This window comes from Chiloscyllium plagiosum, chromosome 22 (assembly GCF_004010195.1).
Source record: "Chiloscyllium plagiosum isolate BGI_BamShark_2017 chromosome 22, ASM401019v2, whole genome shotgun sequence".
NCBI classification, from domain to species: Eukaryota; Metazoa; Chordata; class Chondrichthyes; order Orectolobiformes; family Hemiscylliidae; genus Chiloscyllium; species Chiloscyllium plagiosum.
This window is the reverse complement of record NC_057731.1, coordinates 59,322,104-59,340,336: the sequence shown is the minus strand read 5'-3', so window position 1 is coordinate 59,340,336 and position 18,233 is coordinate 59,322,104. Positions and strand designations below refer to the sequence as shown.

Sequence of the window (18,233 nt, the reverse complement as noted above, 5' to 3'; positions counted from 1 at the left end):
CGTGGGTCTCTCTCGTTCCCACAAAACCGGCTATCTGTGCCCCGAACTATCGAGTCCCCAATTACTACTGCTCTGCTCTTCTTCGCCCTTCCCTTCTGAGTAACGGGGACAGGCTCCGTGCCAGAGACCTGAGCCCCGTTACTTACCCCTGGTAAGTCATCCCCCCCACAAGTATCCAAAACGGTATACTTGTTCTTGAGGGGAACGGCCGCCGGGGGTCCCTGCACTGGCTGCTTCCTCCCAGTCCCCCTCACTGTCACCCATCTATCTGTCATCTTTGGAGTTACTACTTCCCTATAACTCTGATCTATGGCCCCCTCTGCCTCCCGAATGATCCGGAGTTCATCCAACTCCAGCTCCAGTTCCCTAACACGGTCTTGGTGGAGCTGGAGATGGGTGCACTTCCTGCAAGTGTAATCGGCAGGGACGTCGATGGCATCCCTCACCTCAAACATGTTGCAGGAGGAACATTGCACTGCCTTCACTGCCATCCCTCTAAAGCTAACTTTTATTTTAAAAAAAACTGGCTTAAAACAAAAAATAGCTTAAAACAAAGACATTTTTATACTTAAAGAAAGGTACAAGCCATGATCACATGGTACATTCAGACAATTACCAGTCAACACACAATACCGCTTTATTTGACAGTTACTTGAGGAGAGAGTGAGGTCTGCAGATGCTGGAGATCAGAGCTGAAAATGTGTTGCTGGAAAAGCGCAGCAGGTCAGGCAGCATCCAGGGAACAGGAGAATTGACGTTTCGGGCATAAGCCCTTCTTCAGGCTGACAGTTACTTGATCCAATGATATTTCCTGAGAACCAACTTTGTTTTCCAACACTCATGCCCGGTCAGTTAGGATGGCCAGTAATCTCTTATCTTCTCTAGTTATTTCTATGCTGTAAAGGGAGCATTGTCTGCTAATCTCTATTGAAGCAGATTGTGGTGAGTCAATTATGCAGCTTTAACAGAATGGTCAATTTGCAGCCTAGAAGCCATTTTGTCATGTTATTTGCATCAAGAAGACGTTTTATTGCTGCCTAAGTTATTAAGAACATCTGTTAAGCGGTTGTTCCAGACAACAACTAGTTATCTCCAGCCTGCATTCAGGTTTCAAATCCTCAGTGGGGAGTTATGCGTGGAGTCAGAGGAGATAGGGGAAGCACTAAATGGTAGGCTATTGCACAAAATACAGAGGCATGGGATTGAGGGTGATTTAGTGAAAGAAGACAGAGGGTGGTGGTTGATGGGAAATACTCATCCTGGAGTTCAGTTAATAGTGGGGTACTGCAAGTAGGGCACTTGAGAGTTACAGGTTAGTCTGGAAAGACCTAAAGAGACCTAAACTGCTGCCTCACAGCGCCAGAGAGCCGGGTTCAGTTCCCGCCTCAGGCGACTGACTATGTGGAGTTTGCACATTCTCCCCGTGTCTGCGTGGGTTTCCTCCAGGTGCTCCGGTTTCCTCCCACAGTCCAAAAATGTGCAGGGTAGGTGAATTGGCCATGCTAAATTGCCGTAGTGTTAGCGGCAGGGGTAAATGTAGGGGAATGGGCCTGGGTGGGTTGCGCTTTGGCGGGTTGGTGTGGACTTGTTGGGCTGAAGGGCCTGTTTCCACACTGTAATCTAAAAAAAAAGAGAGCTAAGAAGAGCCAGGAGGGGACATAAGAAGTCATTGGCATCTGTTTTGGGGCCTCTGTTGTTTGTCATTTTTGTAAATGACCTGGATGAGGGCGGAGAAGGATGGGTTAGTAAATTTGTGGATGACACTAAAGCCAGTAGAGTTGTGGATCGTGCTCAAGGATTTTGCAGGTTACAGAGAGACACAGATAAGCTGCAGTGCTGGGCTGAGAGGTGGCAAATGGAGTTTAATGCGGGAAAAGTGTGAGGTGATTCACTTTGGAAGGTGCAACAGGAATAAAGAGCACTGGGCTAATGGTAAAATTCTTGATTTGGAGGTGCCAGTGTTGGACCAGGGTGTACAAAGTTTAACATCACACAACACTAGATTATAGTCCAACAGGTTTATTTGGAAGCACTAACTTTTGGAGCGCTGCTCCTTCAACTGTATTGTGTACAGTTCTGGTCACCGCATTATAGGAAGGATGTGGAAGCTTTGGAAAGGGTTCAGAGGAGATTTACTCAGATGCTGCCTGGTGTGGAGGGAAGAGCTTATGAGCAAAGGCTGAGGGACTTGAGGCTGTTTTTGTTAGAGAGAAGAAGGTTGAGAGGTGACTTAATTGAGACATATAAGATAATCAGAGGGTTAGATAGGGTGGACAGTGAGAGCCTTTTTCCTCAGATGGTGATGGCTAGCACGAGAGGACATAGCTTTAAATTGTGTGGTGATAGATATTGGACAGATATTAGGGTAGTTTCTTTACTCAGAGTAGTAGGGGCATGGAACACAGTGCCTGCAAAAGTAGTAGACTCACCAAGATTAAGGGCATTTAAATGGTCATTGGCATATGGATGAAAATGGAATAGGAGAGAAGGGCTTCAGATTGGCTCCACAGGTCAGCGCAACATTGAGGGCAAAGGGCCTGTACTGCGCTAGAATATTCTATGTTCTGTGTTCAGTTTGGGTTCCAATATCCAGGCTTGGGCTGACAAGCGGCAAGTAACATTTACACCACACAAATGCCAGGCTGTGACCATCACCAATAACAGACAATCTAACCACTGCCCTTTGACATTCATTGGCAACACCATCACTGAATCTTCCACTAGCAACATCCTTGAGGTTACCATTGACCAGAAATATAATGGGATTCCACATATCAAAACAGTGGCTACAAGAGCAGCTCAGAAGCTTGGAATACTGCAACAAGTAGCACACCTGACTCCTGATTCCTGTCTAACATCTACGAGGCACCAGTCTGGAGTGCGATGGAATATTCCCCACGTGCTGGTAGGCAAACATCTCAGCAACCCTTGAAGCCTGACTCCATGCAAGACAAAACAACCTGCTTGGCTGACCGCACATCCACTCCCTCCACCATCGATGCTCAAGGGACTGCGGAAATTCACCAACACTCCTGAGACTGCACCTTCAAAACGCATGACAACTTTCATCCAGATACATGCAAGTTCCCCTCCAAACCACTCACCATTCTGACTTGGAAATATATTACTGTTTTTTCAGTGTCACTGGGTCAAAATCCTGGAATTCTCTCCCATAGGGCATTGTGGGTCTATCTACAGCACATGGACTGCAGCGGTTCAAGGAGGGAGTTCGCCCCCACCTTTTCAAGGGGCAACTAGGGATGGGCCTTCATCTGCCAGGCAATTACCTGCCATATTGGCTGAGCTTACGTGCTCATATGTCTGATCAGGATGCTTTTTTGCAATTTCTATATATCCCTTCTCATCCCTCACCTGTCTATACTTTCTCAAGCCACACTCTCGTCTTTCTCTCATTCTGTCTGTCGGTGTGGTGATTGTTTGTTCCCTTCTTGCTGCAAAGGATTCTTTTTAACCATTGGGGAATAAAGAACAACCTTCAAATTTGGAGTTGTTAAAGCATAACATGTTCACACAAGTTTTAAAAAGTAGGAAGGTGGCGTTGAAAATATTAATCAGCTGATGTTTAATATTTCATGCTGCTAATAAGCCATTCATCATACTGTGTGCAGGAATACACACCTCACCCCACTGGGTTGAGAAATTTCTAGTCTTTCCTGATGATCAACCCTGAGTAAGCTTCAAGCAGAGCTTCAATGCAGAACTGAAAAGGTGAGTGTTTTGTTGCCTCAGAAGGGGAATACACAGCATTTGGTAGAAATTCCTTGCTTTGATTGAAGCAGCTGATACTCCCAAGGCTCCCAGCCTCATTCCTGATGAAGGGCTTTTGCCCGAAATGTCGATTTTCCGGCTCCTCGGATATTGCTTGGCTTGCTGTGCTTTTCCAGTACCACACTCTTGACTTTAATTGCCAGCGTCTGCCATACTCACTTTTGCCTGAAGCAGCTGATCCACTGCTTTGAGGCAGTGTGATCTGTTGATTTTGATTTTTTTTAAACCAGTGACGTTGCCGAAATAATGAGACTGCCAGTGCCCCTGTGAAATAAAGCTCCATCATGATTTGCACTTGATTTTTGTCTTAGCCACTGTTTCTTTCTCCATTTCCAAAGAGAATCAAGAGATGTTAAAGTCAGAATGTTGTTTTCATCACAAAACTTTAATGTACAAGTTCAAGTTGCACAAACATTTTGTCAGTTGTAATATTGGCACAGCATTAGATGAGGATGCTAGAATTACTTACAGAATTAGTATATTGGCTCAGAGGCAAGGGCACTACACAAGAGCCACCAAGGGTATATCAGAACAGCTCCACATTTGATTGAGTGCGGTTGATGCTCAGTGGAATTTATATCTAAAATTCTGCGGTCCCTCAATCCAGGCAACAGCTGTGGAGGTGGTGATTCTCCCTTCCTCTGAGCCAGTCCCACCTGCTCCAGAGGTGTCATAATATCTCTAAACAGCTTGATTTAAAAAGTGTTTAAGGTCGAGGGGGGGGGGGTTGCAAAGTCCTTGATGATATGAGAGTGTTGTGATGCTTTCCTTTATTGGTCAGTATATGAGTACAGAAGTTGGGAGGTCATGTTGCAGCTGTACAGGACATTGGTTAGGCCACTGTTGGAATATTGCGTGCAATTCTGGTCTTCCTATCGGAAAGACGTTGTGAAACTTGAAAGGGTTCAGAAAAGATTTAAAAGGATGTTGCCAGGGTTGGAGGATTTGAACTATAGGGAGAGGTTGAATAGGCTGGGGCTGTTTTCCCTGGGGTGGAGGAGTCCAGAACTAGAGGACATAGGTCTGGGGTGAGAGGGGAAATATATAAAAGGGACCTAAGTGGCAACTTTTTCACCCAGAGGGTGGTACGGGTATGGAATGAGCTGCCAGAGGAAGTGGTGGAGGCTGGTACAATTACCACATTTAAAAGGCATCTGGATGGGTATATGAATAGGAAGGGTTTAGAGGGATATGTGCTGAGCGCTGGCAGGTGAGACTAGATTGGGTTGGGATATCTGGTCGGCATGGACGGGTTGGACCGAAAGGTCTGCTTCCATGCTGTACATCTCTATGACTCTATAAGTGTATGTCAGTCAGAAAGCTAAAAGATGGAAGATTGGGCAGTGGTCCAGCTGAGCAACTGCTGAAAGTGCAGCTAATATTCCGGTAATTATCAGGCTTTATTGATTATTAAATGGCAAATGGACTGTAATGCTTCTGTTTATATATTTTTTATGAGGAGTGACCATTTAAAAATTGTTTTTAAAAATATCTAGAAGTAGGAGAGGTTCAGCTGAACCTCCAGCAGGGGCCAGTGGACTATATGGATGAAGCAGTAAGTCGATTATAGTCTAGTCAGTGACTGAGTAGGCTGCTCAATTGCTCCGTAAGTCATTGAATACTCTGCCCAATCAGGCACATATTATGAAAAGAACAGCTGTGACTTTTGGGCATTGTGTCACTGTCCCTGTCTCGTAGCCTGGTGTCTTTGGTTCAAGTCCGACTTGCTCCAGAAATCACTAATGAATTGATTAAAAATAAGGAGCTGGGATCTTTAGCGTTGTAATTTGTTATTTGAGTAATTTGCTAAATTTATGATTTGCTGGTAAGTTTTCAGGCTGAACAAATAAAGCTGGGTTTTCCTGTGGTTTAGTTGTGGGAAGGAAAAGAGCTGGGGAGTGTGGTGGGGAGTGTGTTGGTTGTTGGTGTGTGTGGAAGGATCCAGGAGGTGAAGTTGGTGTTTATGTGAAACAAATTTGCAATAAACCCTTTGCATGGTTTTGCATTTCTACGGTTATAGGTCTGTGGAACATCAGTAAGATGGTAAAGACAGCTATGGGTTGTCTACCTTCACTGGGTGAGGGATTGAATACACAAGCAGGAGGGTAATGCTGGAACTGGTTAATACACAGCTAGAGTTTTTTTCTGCAGTTGTGATCACCACATTACAGGAAGGAGAAGTTGTATTGGAGAGTGTGCAGAGGAGATTTTATCAGAATGCTGCAAAAGTTTGAAAATTGCAACTATATGGAAAGATTGAGTAGGCTGGGGTTATTGTCCTTGGAATAGGGGAGACAGAGGGCTGACCTAATCGAGGTTTGGAAAATACTGAGGAGCTTGGATAAAGTGTACGGGGAAACCTGTTTCCTCCTGGCAGGGAGATCAGTAACCACCAGGCACTTATTTACAGGATTAGTGGAAGGATTAGAGGAGATGTGAGGAAAGCCAGTTTCACCCAGAGGATGGTATGTGTGTGGAATTCACTGTCCCTTTTGGTATTTGAAGGGGAAACCCTAACTCATTAAGAGGAACCTGGATTAGCTCCAGACATGCTGAAACCAGCAAGGGTCTGAACCGGGGCTGGGAAGTGGGGTGAGAATGAGTGGCTAATTTATTCAACTAGCACAGACTTGATGGGCTGAATGGTCTTATTCTGTGCTGTAACTTTTCTGTGGGGATTGGGAGTAGTGTATTAAGATGATTGGCACACAGGAAATGAAGAGTAGGAATGAATGGCAGGCAGGGACTAGTGAAGTACCGTAGGGGTCAGTGCGAAGATTCCAGTTATTCATATATTAATGATGAGGGAACTAAATGTAATATCCCCACATTTTCAGATGACACAAAGCTGGGAGGGAGGGTGAGCTGTAAGGAGGATGCAGAGATGTTTCAGTGTGATGGGGACAGGCGGAGGTTAGTGGATTAATGGATGGCAGATGCAGTTTAATGTGGATCAATGTGAGGTTAGCCAGTTTGGGTGCCAAAACAGGAAGGCAGATTATTATTATTTATAGTGGTTTGAATCTGCTGCTTCCAGTTGTCAGTTCCAGCTGTAACTGACAACCAGAAGTGGCAGATTCAAATCACTACAAATGCCGGAGGAAACATCACAGAAGCGCTTCACAGGAGGCTCCCAAGCACTGAGGATGTCACCTAGACAGGGGACGAAACGTCTGCAACACAAATTCCCAGCTTGGCGAACAGAACCACAACAGTGATTGAGTCCTTTCTTTAATTTATTCATTTGTGGGTGTTGCTGGCTAGCCCAGCATTTTATTGCCTATCCCTAGCTGCCTTTGAGAAGGTGGAGTGAGCTGTCTTCTCAAATCGCTACAGTCCATCCGCTGTGGGTTGACCCACAATGCCATTAGGGAGGGAATTCTAAGATTTTGACCCAGCAATAGTGAAGGAACATTTCCAAGTCAGGATGGTAAAGTGGCTTTCAGGGGAACTTGAAGGGAGGACTTATGCTCAAAACGTCAACTTTCCTGCTCCTCGGATGCTGCCTGGCCAGCTGTGCTTTTTTCAACATCACACTTCTTGACAGTTGAGTTCCTGGTCAAAGATAATCCTCAGGGTGTGGCCACAGGATTCAGTGATGGCAACACCATTCAATGTCAAGGGATGATGGTTAGATTGATTCATATTGGTGGTGGTCATAACCTGGCATTTGTGTGGCATGAATGTTACTTGTTGGACCAATCACTTGCCACTTGTTGGACCAAGCCTGGAAATCGCCCAGATCTTGTTGCATTTGGACATAAACTGCTTCAGTTGTGAACGATGCTGAATGGTGACCAATCATCAGCAAACATCCACACTTCTGATCTTATGATGGAGGGAAGGTCATTGGTGAAGCAGCTGAAGATGGTTGGCTCTAGGACACTAACCTGAGGAACTCCTTTAGAGATGTCCTGGAGCTGAGATGACTGACCTTCAACAACCACAACTCTTCCTATGTGTCAGGTTTGATTCCAACCAGTGGAGGGTCAGGCACCCTTACACATTGATTCCAGTTTTGCCAGGGCTCCTCGATGCCACACTCTGTCAAATGCAGTCTTGGGACAGTCGAGGGCTGTCACTCTCATCCACCTCTGGAATTCAGCTCTTTTGTCCATGTTTGGACCAAGGTCAGGAGCTGAGTGGTTAGGATTGTATTTGTGAGAGTTCAAAAGAATGAGGGCAGATAATTTGGAAACCTATAAACTTCTAACAGAACTAGACAAAGAAAACTTTTGTTTTCAAGAAGTTAAATATAACTCTTGTGGCTAAAGGGGTCAAGAGACATGGGGAGAGGATGGGGTTGGAGCAGTGAGTTCGATGATCAGCCTTGGTCATGGTGAATGGGAGAACAGGCTCCAGGGTTGAATGACCTTCTCCTGTTCCTGTTTTCTATATTTCTCTGCTCTTTACTCAAGAGAATGGGCAGAACCATAAACCTCTTTATTTATATAGCATTTATATTGTACCTTTCAAACCTCACAACGTCCCACTACATTTACAACCAATGAAGTCCATTTAAAATAAAAACAGAAGGTGCTAGAAATGTTCAGCTGCTCTGGCAGCTTCTGCAGAAAGAGAGAGAGACACCGTGTGAGATTTTCATCTTGAAAATGTTTCATTTATCAGATCGAGCGGAACCCCTTGTGCTGGTTAGCGTATGATGAGGCAGAGTGGTCAGAACAGCGGCTTCACTTAATGAAATATCTGGTTGGAGTCATACCTGGCACACAGGAAGATGGTCACGGTTATTGGAGATCAAATATTTTCAGCTCTTGAACATCTGCAGGAGATCCTCAGGGTAATGGCTGCAACCCCTGCTTTAAGCCATAGCCGTGCAAACAGTGCTCACAAGCGGTGTCCAGTTACCCGCTTTCTAATCATGCAACAATCTTTGCAATTCCTTGTTTTGAAACAATTCTTTTCTCATTTCAATCACAATTAAAAATACACAAAAATAAAAATATATCGTCTTTATATTCAACTGAAACTCTATCCTTCTGAAGGAGAGTCACTGGATGTGAAATATTAACTGTGTGCTTTCTCTCTACAAATGTTGCCAGACCTGTTGGGTTTTTTTCTAGCAACTTTTGTTTTTGTCTGCAGAAGTTTAGCTGAGTTTCTGGTTTAACAGTCCAGCATTAATACCACTAGACCATCATCTCTCCTGACAGATTGTGCACTGTGGAGGCATCCCAGTTGTCACAAAGTCAGCCCCTTTTTTTCTAAAAGCTGTTCCTTGGCTCAAGAAGACTGAGGGGCAATAAACCGGACCGGACTCTGACCAGACTGGTTTGGGACAGAGATGAAAAGGATTTTGAGAGGGCTATTGTTTATATGTAAACAGATGAGACTTCAGGCCAAAGCGGTCATGCTTTAGAAGTGGGAGAAAGTGAGGACTGCAGATGCTGGAGATCAGAGCTGAAAAATGTGTTGCTGGAAAAGCGCAGCAGGTCAGGCAGCATCCAGGGAGGAGAATCCACATTTCGGGCATAAGCCCTTCTTTAGGAATGAGGAAGGTGTGTCAAGCAGGAAGTGACCTGTATAAACAGAGGGGAGTGGTCAGCTCTTTAGCGAGCTGAGCTGAGCAGTATTAGTTCAGTTTTGAACTGGGAGCTGTGTGGAAGCTCTCTCTCCTTTCTGCTCTTCAACTTCAACCTATAAGCATTTATACTGGTTTTTAAAGGGAGTTGCATATTGGGACTGTTTTGTGTATTCTGAACAGCATAATTAAGCGTAGTTGGATAGGTGGAGTTCTGTAGGGGTTCTTTATTCTGTTCTTTGTGTTTCATTGTGTAATCTTGTGAATAACTTTTTTTTATGTTTTAAAATCTAGTAGTCAACCTAGCTATCTTACTCAGGGTAATTTTCACTGTATACTTACTGAAACAAATTGCAAAGTAATGGTCTAGGGCTGCCTGCTTAAGAATGTTTTGAGTGATCTGGCCGAGTCCATAACACAGTGCAATCAATGCACTCCCTGCCCGATGAAGATAGTGAAGATTTAATGCTCCCTATGATTGGTTTTACCTCTCCTTGGGTCAGACACCCTGATTGTCAATTACAATTTAATCTTTGACACCATCAGATGTGACTTAATTGCAGCATTTGAAGGAAATATTTCCCAAAAGCATGAAATTGTTGATTTCTTTTATTCACTTGTGGGATATGGGCATCTCTGGCTGGGCCAATATTTATTGCCCATCCATAGTTGCCCTTGAGAATGTGGTGGTGAACTGCCTTCTTACACTAAGCTGCAGTCTATTGCTGTAAGGAGGCTTATAAAGGGAGTTGCTGTACTTTAACCCGGCGACACCGAAGGAGCAGCAATATATTTCCATGTTGGGATGTGAGTGACTCGGAGGGGAACATGGTGTTCCCATGTATCTATTGCCCTTGTCCTTCTACATTGAAGCAGTCGTGGGTTTGGAAGATGCTGTCTGAGGATCTTTTGAAGTTCTGCGGTGCATCTTGTAGATGGCATAAACTACTGCTCCTGAATGTTGGGGGTGGAGGGATGGATGCTTGTGGATGTAGTGCCAATCAAGCGGCTGCTTTGTCCTGGATGGTGTCCAGGTTTTTGCACCCATTCAGGCAAGTGGAGAATATTCCATCACACTCCTGACTTGTGCCTTGTAGATGGTGGACGGACACTGGTGAGTCAGGAGATGAGTTACTTGCTGCAGTATTCCTTGTCTCTGACCTGCTCTTGTAGCCACTGTTTATGGGGTGAGTCTATTTGAGTTTCTGGTCAATGGTACTCTCCAGGGTGTTGGTAGAGGGAGAATTGTGATAGTAATACCATTGAATGTCAAGGGGCAGTGCAAAGAAGTTTAGCTACAAAAGTACCCAAATGAAGGAGCTAAGTTTTGTTGACAGTGTAGATGCTAGGATTGTTCTCTTGAGCAGAGAAGGTTAAGGAGGAAATTTGATAAAGATGCTGAAAATCATTAAGGGTTTTGAGGATGGACATAAGCAGAGACATTCAGTTGTTTAAAGGTTGGCAATGAGATGGCAGAGATTGAAAATAATTGGCAACAGACCTAGAGCTGGTTAGGTTTATACCAAAGGAATGTTGAATCATTATAACTTCTGGCTAGTCTATAGTAAGATTGCAGAGTATATGAATTGTGTGGCAAAAGGCTGTTGTAATCCACTTCATATCCAATCTCCAAAATCACTCACTTCATTCCAACCAGTAAGATACTTTACAGAGTAAAGAACAATACCATTTTCAGGAATCTAGCCATCTTTTTGAAGAAGTTATCTTTGTTTACTAGATCTTTAGAAACTTTCATTATTATTTGACAATTGTACAATTGTAGTAGCTGTGTTTCAATTGATGTCAAGGCTATTCAAATGGATTTCTTTCCATCATTCATGGTGGTTATCGGATTCTAATATTTCTTTCAGTTCACAAAACCGATCCCATGAATGCAGATGAGCAGGTTTGGATACAAACCCCGGGACAAGAACTTCTGTTGGTTGGAAGAAGTGATGAGGACTCAGCAAGGATTCAGGAATAGTCGGAGGAGGTTCTGTTATTTATTCCAGGAAGCTCTTTAAAACGCCTGTTATTCCCTTAGTCCTGTTACATGGAGCCTTGGTCTGAATTGAAAAATGATGACCAATAGAGGTAAGTGACCCAACCTTACTTAACTTGTCCATTGAAATGTCAACTTTCCTGTTCGATTTATTGGAGTTCACAACAACAAGACATTGCAGACAGATGCACACCTCGCCTCCCGCACACCTCACGTCCCACACCATTGCTGCCCTGCTCTGTGTTCAATGGATATAGGTGGTGAGGAGAGTGGAATTACACAGGGTTGGAGAAAGTAAGAAGACTGTGAAAATGACTGAAAAATGCTGGCTGTTTTGGGGAAGTAAGAGGTTTTCCTCTTTTCTGAAATATTATGAAGGAATTTTGCCAAAGTGGCAGACGGTAAGGAGTTGGCATGTACACAATGTTGGCCCATGAGTCTCAACAGCTTCCATGAACTTGGGGTTTCTGTCTGAGTAAACTATCATGGTAAAGTGTTAGACTGCTCCTTTAAAAAATGTTTCATCTAATAAATGTCTTCCCTTTCCAGTTTGGTTGAGTTGTGGAGTTCACTTTGCAAATACAGTAACTCAAGGACCCTCTTAACTGGAATTTGTTCTTACCATTATGAAGATTCTCCTCCATTCCTAGATGAATGGTATATTTGAATGGCACCTCCCATGTGATAGGTACTCCTACACAAACTCTTCATCAATTTCCCTCTTGAGTCTGAAGAGTATGGACCATACCTGCACTTTGGGAATTCTGAAACCTGTGGCTGTGTTAATATAAAGGTGGACTGAACCATTTAATCCTGGTCTGTCTCCCCCAGCCCCTCGGCAGCTATCTCCCTAGCTCTGTTACAAATCTGCAGCTTGATGGCTTGTGTAACAGGCCATTTTAGAGTGAGGCACTTGACTTTGAGTCTTGAAATGTCCTTCTTCACATGGCATATTGTCTGAGCTTAATCCTGCAATCTCCAAATACAAAGCTCACTATCCTGAAAATCTGAGCTGATCTCTCCCTTTCATCACTTCCTTAACTTGGCGACACTGAGGCTGACTATAACTTCATCAACCCTCTGCTAACCACTGCGGAAGGTAAGGGAAGGAACCAGTTAGTGACATCTGCTCACTAGTACTCTGATTACCTCCAATTAGTTCAGAATCTTGTTGAAACTGAGTCTTTAGCCATTTCAATTCCCTCCACATGATATCAAGAAATAGTTAGAAACACTGGATACTGCAAAAGGTATGGTCCTGACAATATTTCACTAATGATAGTGGAGACTTGTGCTCTAGAACTTCCTACTCCCCTAACTAAGCCATTCCAATATAGTTACAACACTGGCATCTACCCAACAATGTGGAAATGTTCAATATCCAGTCAGCTACCAGTCCCTGAGGCTAATAACATCTTGGTGCCCAATCACCAATGGTATTCTTAAATGTCTCCAGGTTAATTACTACTCTGTCTTTCCAGGCCAATTCCTGGAATTTTCTTTACTCATAGAATGTGGGTGTTGCTGGTTAGACCAACATTTATTGCCCATCCCTAATTGTCCAGAGAACAACTAAGAGTCAACCACATTTCTGCGAATCTGGAGTCCCATGTAGACCAGACCAAGTAAGGATGGCAGCATCCTTTCCTAAAGGACATTAGTGAATCAGATCTTTTCTAACAATTAACAAACAGTTTCATGATCATCATTAGAATCTTAATTCTAGATGTTTATTGAATTCAAATTCCACCATCTGCCAGGGTAAGATTCAAACTCAGGTTTCAGAATGTTTTGCTTGGTCTTGGGATTACCAGATTCTGGATTAGTGGTGCTGGAAGAGCACAGCAGTTCAGGCAGCATCCAAGGAGCTTCGAAATCGACGTTTCGGGCAAAAGCCCTTCATCTTGGGATTAACAGTCCAGCGAAAATACCACTACTTTCCCCTTAAGAATTGCAGTTCAAAGTTCAATTCTCAACTTCAATTCAGGTTGCAAACCATAGTGATAGTCTGACCACTTGTCTCAATGCATTGTCTTGTCATGTTATATTCATTATGGATAATGTATCATTGAACTTTCACAAGCAATCTGGCAATTATTAGATTAGATTAGATTCCCTACAGTGTGGAAACAGACCCTTCAGCCCCACAAGTCCACAACGACCCTCAGAAGAGTAACCCACCCATTTCCCTCTGACTAATGCACCTAACACTATGGGCAATTTAGCATGGCCAATTCACCTGACCTGCACATCTTTGGACTGTGGGAGGAAACCCACACAGACACGGGGAGAATATGCAAACTCCACACAGACCATCGCCCGCGGCTGGAATTGAACCTGGGACCCTGGTGCTGTGAGGCAGCAGTGCTAACCACTGAGCCACCGTGCCGCCCCAAATGTGTAACAAAATTTTCTGTTGCTTGATTCTTTTATAAATTTGTTTGGTCCACTTGTGTATTCCAGTTTGAAAACTCAAGAATTCACACAAAGGGGATCCAAAATATTCCTGAAATGCATGGATTGCAATAGAGTTAATATTTTGAGGTTGTGTGTTCTTTCTCCATCTGTGAATGAAAGTCATTTCCAAAAAACAATTTCCTCTTGGTGTGGTTTTACTGATTTTCTGACCTCATTGACTTGAGAATAAATGACTTTAAAATGAATTGTTATGGGAAGGTTCTGCAGAGAGAGCGAGAGAGAGACATGTTTGTATTGCATAAGTAATTCAGAAGTTTGGACATTTGGAATTGCAGCACTGCACAGTCACTACAATTTCACTGAAACATGTTCTAACAATAATCAAAAACACTTTCAGCAATTTTTAAAACCCCATATGGACTAGCTTAGTTCTTTCATTTAAAATGTTTAAATAAATTGGGATGTGGGTGTCGTTGGCTAGGCCAGCATCAGATACGAGAGTGTGTTGCTGGAAAAGCACAGCCAGTCAGGCAGCATTTAAGGAGCAGGAGGATCGACGGTTCCAACATAAGCCCTTCATCACCAAAGAGGCTTGTGGGCTAAGGGATAAATGGGAGGGATTGTGGATCTGGGGCAGAAGGTAGTTGAGTGTGATAGGTAGATGAAGGTGAGGGTGAAGGTGATAGGTTGGAGAGGAGAGTGGAGCAGATAGATGGAGAGGAAGATGGGCAGGTCAAGAGGGCAGTGCTGAAACTGGTGAAATCCACATTGACACTGTATGGTTGGAGGGTCCTAAGACAGAAGATGAGGCATTCTTCCTCCAGGTGGTGGGTAGTAAAGGTTTGGTGATGGAGGAAGCCCAGGACTTGCATGTCTTTGTGGGAGGGGGAGCTAAAGTGTTCAGCCATGCGGCAGTGGGGTTGTTTCATTCGTGTGTCCCGGAGATGTTCTCTGATGCGATCCGCAGTTGGTGTCCTGTCTCCCCAATGTAGAGGAGACTGCATCGGGAGCAATGGAAACACTAGATGACGTGTGTGGATGTGCAGGTAAATCTCTGATGGATGTAGAAGGCTCCTTTGGGGCCTTGGATGTAGTCGAGGGAGATGTGGGTGCAGGTTTGCCCTTCTTGTGGTCAGAAGAAGGGAAGGTGCTGGGAGTGGAGGGTTGGTTTGGGTGGGGGGAAGGGGGGAGGAGAGGGTCATGGACTTGGCAAGAGAGTTGTGGAGGGAATGGTCTTTATGGAATGCAGGTAGGGGTGGGGAGGGAAAAATATCACTGGTGGTGGGGTCTGTTTGTTGGTGGTGGAAATGGTGGAGGATGATGCAATGTATCCAGAGGTCAGTGGGATGGAAGGTGAAGACCAGGAGGTCTGTCCTTATTGCAGTTAGAGGCGTCAGATTCAATGGTGGAGGTGCGGGATGTGGATGAGATGCTGGAGGGCATCATCAACCATGTGGGGGGGAAAGTTGTGGTCTTTGAAGGAGGAAGCCATCTGGTATGGGCTGTGGTGGAATTGGTCCTTCTGGGAGCAGATGGGGTTGAGGAGAGAGGTAGCATTTTTTACAGGAGGCAGGATGGGAGGTGGTGTAGTCCAGGTAGCTGTGCGAGTCGATTGGATTGTAGATGTCATTGTTGAGTAGGTCACTGTTGATGGAGATGGGGAGGTCCAGGAAAGGGAGGGAGGGGTCTAAGATAGTCCAGCATTTATCGCCTTTCCTTAGTTGCCTTTGAGAAGATGGGGGTGAGCCGTCTTGAACCGCTGCTGTCCATGTGATGTAGGTAGACCCACTTAGAGATGGAATTCCAGGTTTTTGACCCAGCAACAGTGGAGAGACAGTGATCTATTGCTAAGTCAGGATGGTGAGTGGCTTGGAGGGGAACTTGCAGGAGTTGGCATTCTTCTGTATGTGCTGCCCTTGTCCTTCTAGGTGGAAGTGGTCGTAGGGTTTGAAGGTACTATCTAAGATCTTTGGTGAATTACTGCAGTGCATCTTTTAGATGGTACACATTGCTGTTACTGAGCATAAGTGGTGGAGGGAGTGGATATTTGTGGATATGGTTTCAAACAATTGAGCTGCTTTGTCCTGGATGGTGTCAAACTTGAGTGTTATCAGAGCTCCCCTCATCCTGGCAATGGGGGAGTATTCCATCACACGCCTGACTTGTGCCTTATGGACAGACATGGGCAGTCAGGATCGAGAGTGTGGTGCTGGAAAAGCACAGCAGGTCAGGCAGCATCCAAGGAGCAGAAGAATCAACGTTTTGGGCAAAAGACCTTCATCAGTTTGATTCCTGAAATGTCGGTTCTCCTGCTCCTCTGATGCCGCCTGATCTGCTGTGCTTTTCCAGCACTACACTCTCAACTCTGATCTATAGCATCTGCAGTTCTCACTTTCTCCTTTTGGGAAGTCAGTAGATGAGTTCCTCACTAGAGGATTCCCAACTACTGACTTCACTTGTCACAGCGTGATGTCTCAATTGTGTTTGACTCTATGAGCCATTTCCTGCTAAGTATGTTGTTTTACAGTAATGTTGTCAATCTATCCAAAAGTTATACTTTGGGCCTGTAGTGGTCTCATGAGAATTGATCTTTAGAGGGTTAATCATAAAATTCCTACAGTGCTGAAAGTGGCTATTCGGCCCATCTAGTCTGCACTGAACCCCCTGAAGAAGGGCATGTGCCCGAAACGTCGAATCTTCTGTTCCCTGGATGCTGCCTGACCTGCTGTGCTGTTCCAGCAATAAAGTTTCAGCTTTGATCTCCAGCGTCTGCAGACCTCACTTTCTCCACTGAACCCCCAAACTGTACAGAACCCGCCACCCTATCCCTGTAACCCTGCATTTTCCATGGCTAATCCATCTAGCCTGCGTATGTTTGGGTTGTGCAAGGAAACCCACGCAGACATGCGGATGTGCAAACTCTGCACAGACATTCACTTGAGGGTGGAATTGAACATGGGTTTCTGGGCCTGTGAGGCAGCAGTGCTAACCACTGAGCTAGTTAATTTTGTTCAATGTAGTTATTATTAGATTAGATTACTCAGTGTGGAAGGCTCTTCGGCCCAACAAGTCCACATCGACCTGCCGAAGCGCAACCCACCCATACCCCTATATTTACCCCTTCGCCTAACACTACAGGCAATTTAGCATGGCCAATTTACCTGTCCTCCCTGTGGGAGGAAACCGGAGCACCCGGAGGAAACCCACGCAGACACGGGGAGAATGTGCAAACTCCACACAGTCAGTCACCTGAGGCGGGAATTGAACCCGGGTCTCTGGCGCTGTGAGGCAACAGTGCTAACCACTATGCCACCGTGCTGCCCATAATTGATGGAAATACTTATGGTCCGTTGTCTCGCTTTGTAGCAGCATGCTTGGAGCATGAGAAATCAGTTGATTATTGACAACAAAGAAATTACAGAAAAACTCAGGTCTGGCACCATCTGTGGAGAGAAATCAGAGTTAACGTTTTGGTTCCCTATTTCAGGCTGATGGTAACTGGGAAAATGTTGGTATTAGTGCAGAAGATGAGGAGGCGGGGATGATGAGGAATAAATGATCGGTGGAGATAGAACCCAAAGAGTGAGAAAAACAGTTGAACAGACAAAGGAGTAGATAAAGGCAGCATCCGAGGACAGGCAAAATCGACGTTTCGGGCAAAAGCCCTTGAAGGGCTTTTGCCCGAAACGTCGATGCTGCCTGAATTGCTGTGCTCTTCCAGCACCACTGATCCAGAATCTGGTTTCCAGCATCTGCAGTCATTGTTTTTACCTCGAAAGGAGTAGATAAAGGTCAGTCTGGGAGAATGAATAGATGCTAATGGGGCTATTAGTGAAAGACAATGGATTGTGTATGGTAGCAGCCCACGTGATGACAAGGCCTGATATGTGAGGTTGGGATAAGGATATGGGAGAAGGTACTCAGGCCCTAAAGTTGTTGAACTGTATTTTAAGTCCAGAAGGCTGTAGAGTTCCCAAACGGAAAATGAAGTGCTATTCTTCCAACTTGTACTAAGCTTCACTGGAGCACTGCAGTAAGCCCAAGACAGAGATATTGGCAGGGAACAGGGTGGTGTGTTGAAGCAGCTGGAAGCTCAGGGACGTTTTTGTGAATGGAACGAAGATGTTCTATGAAGCAGTCACCCAGTCTACACTTGGTTTCCCCGGTGTAGAGGAAACCACAGTGTGAGCAGTGAATACAGGAGACTAGATTGAGTGAAGTACAGTTGATCATTGCTTTGTTTTGATTGCTTTTTGCTGTGCATCTACTTTGACCTATGCCTTGAGGAGTTGAGAGGTGGGTTGGACTTTTCAGTTTTTCAGGAGAAAGTGAGGACTGCAGATGGACCAGTTCCAAAAACGTACAACCCAGATGGCCTCCTTCTTCAAGGACCGCAATTTCCCCCCCCCCCCCGCCCCCCCGACCCGGCCGAGCCCAGTGTTCTTTCTTTCGTCTGGTCGGAGGAATCCTCAAAATAACCTC

At 44.8% G+C, this 18,233-nt stretch overlaps 1 protein-coding gene across 3 annotated transcripts in view; it reads left to right on the top strand.

Moving 5' to 3' along the window:
- LOC122561370 (6-phosphofructo-2-kinase/fructose-2,6-bisphosphatase 4-like) overlaps positions 1-18,233 on the top strand; it is a 177,705-nt gene that overhangs the window by 73,444 nt on the left and 86,028 nt on the right. For all 3 annotated transcript variants that reach the window (XM_043713128.1, XM_043713130.1, XM_043713131.1), the window contains exon 2: positions 11,203-11,425. In XM_043713128.1, the coding sequence (XP_043569063.1) occupies positions 11,410-11,425 (16 nt within the window). In that variant the 5' untranslated portion in view covers positions 11,203-11,409. The remainder of the gene's footprint in view (positions 1-11,202; positions 11,426-18,233) is intronic.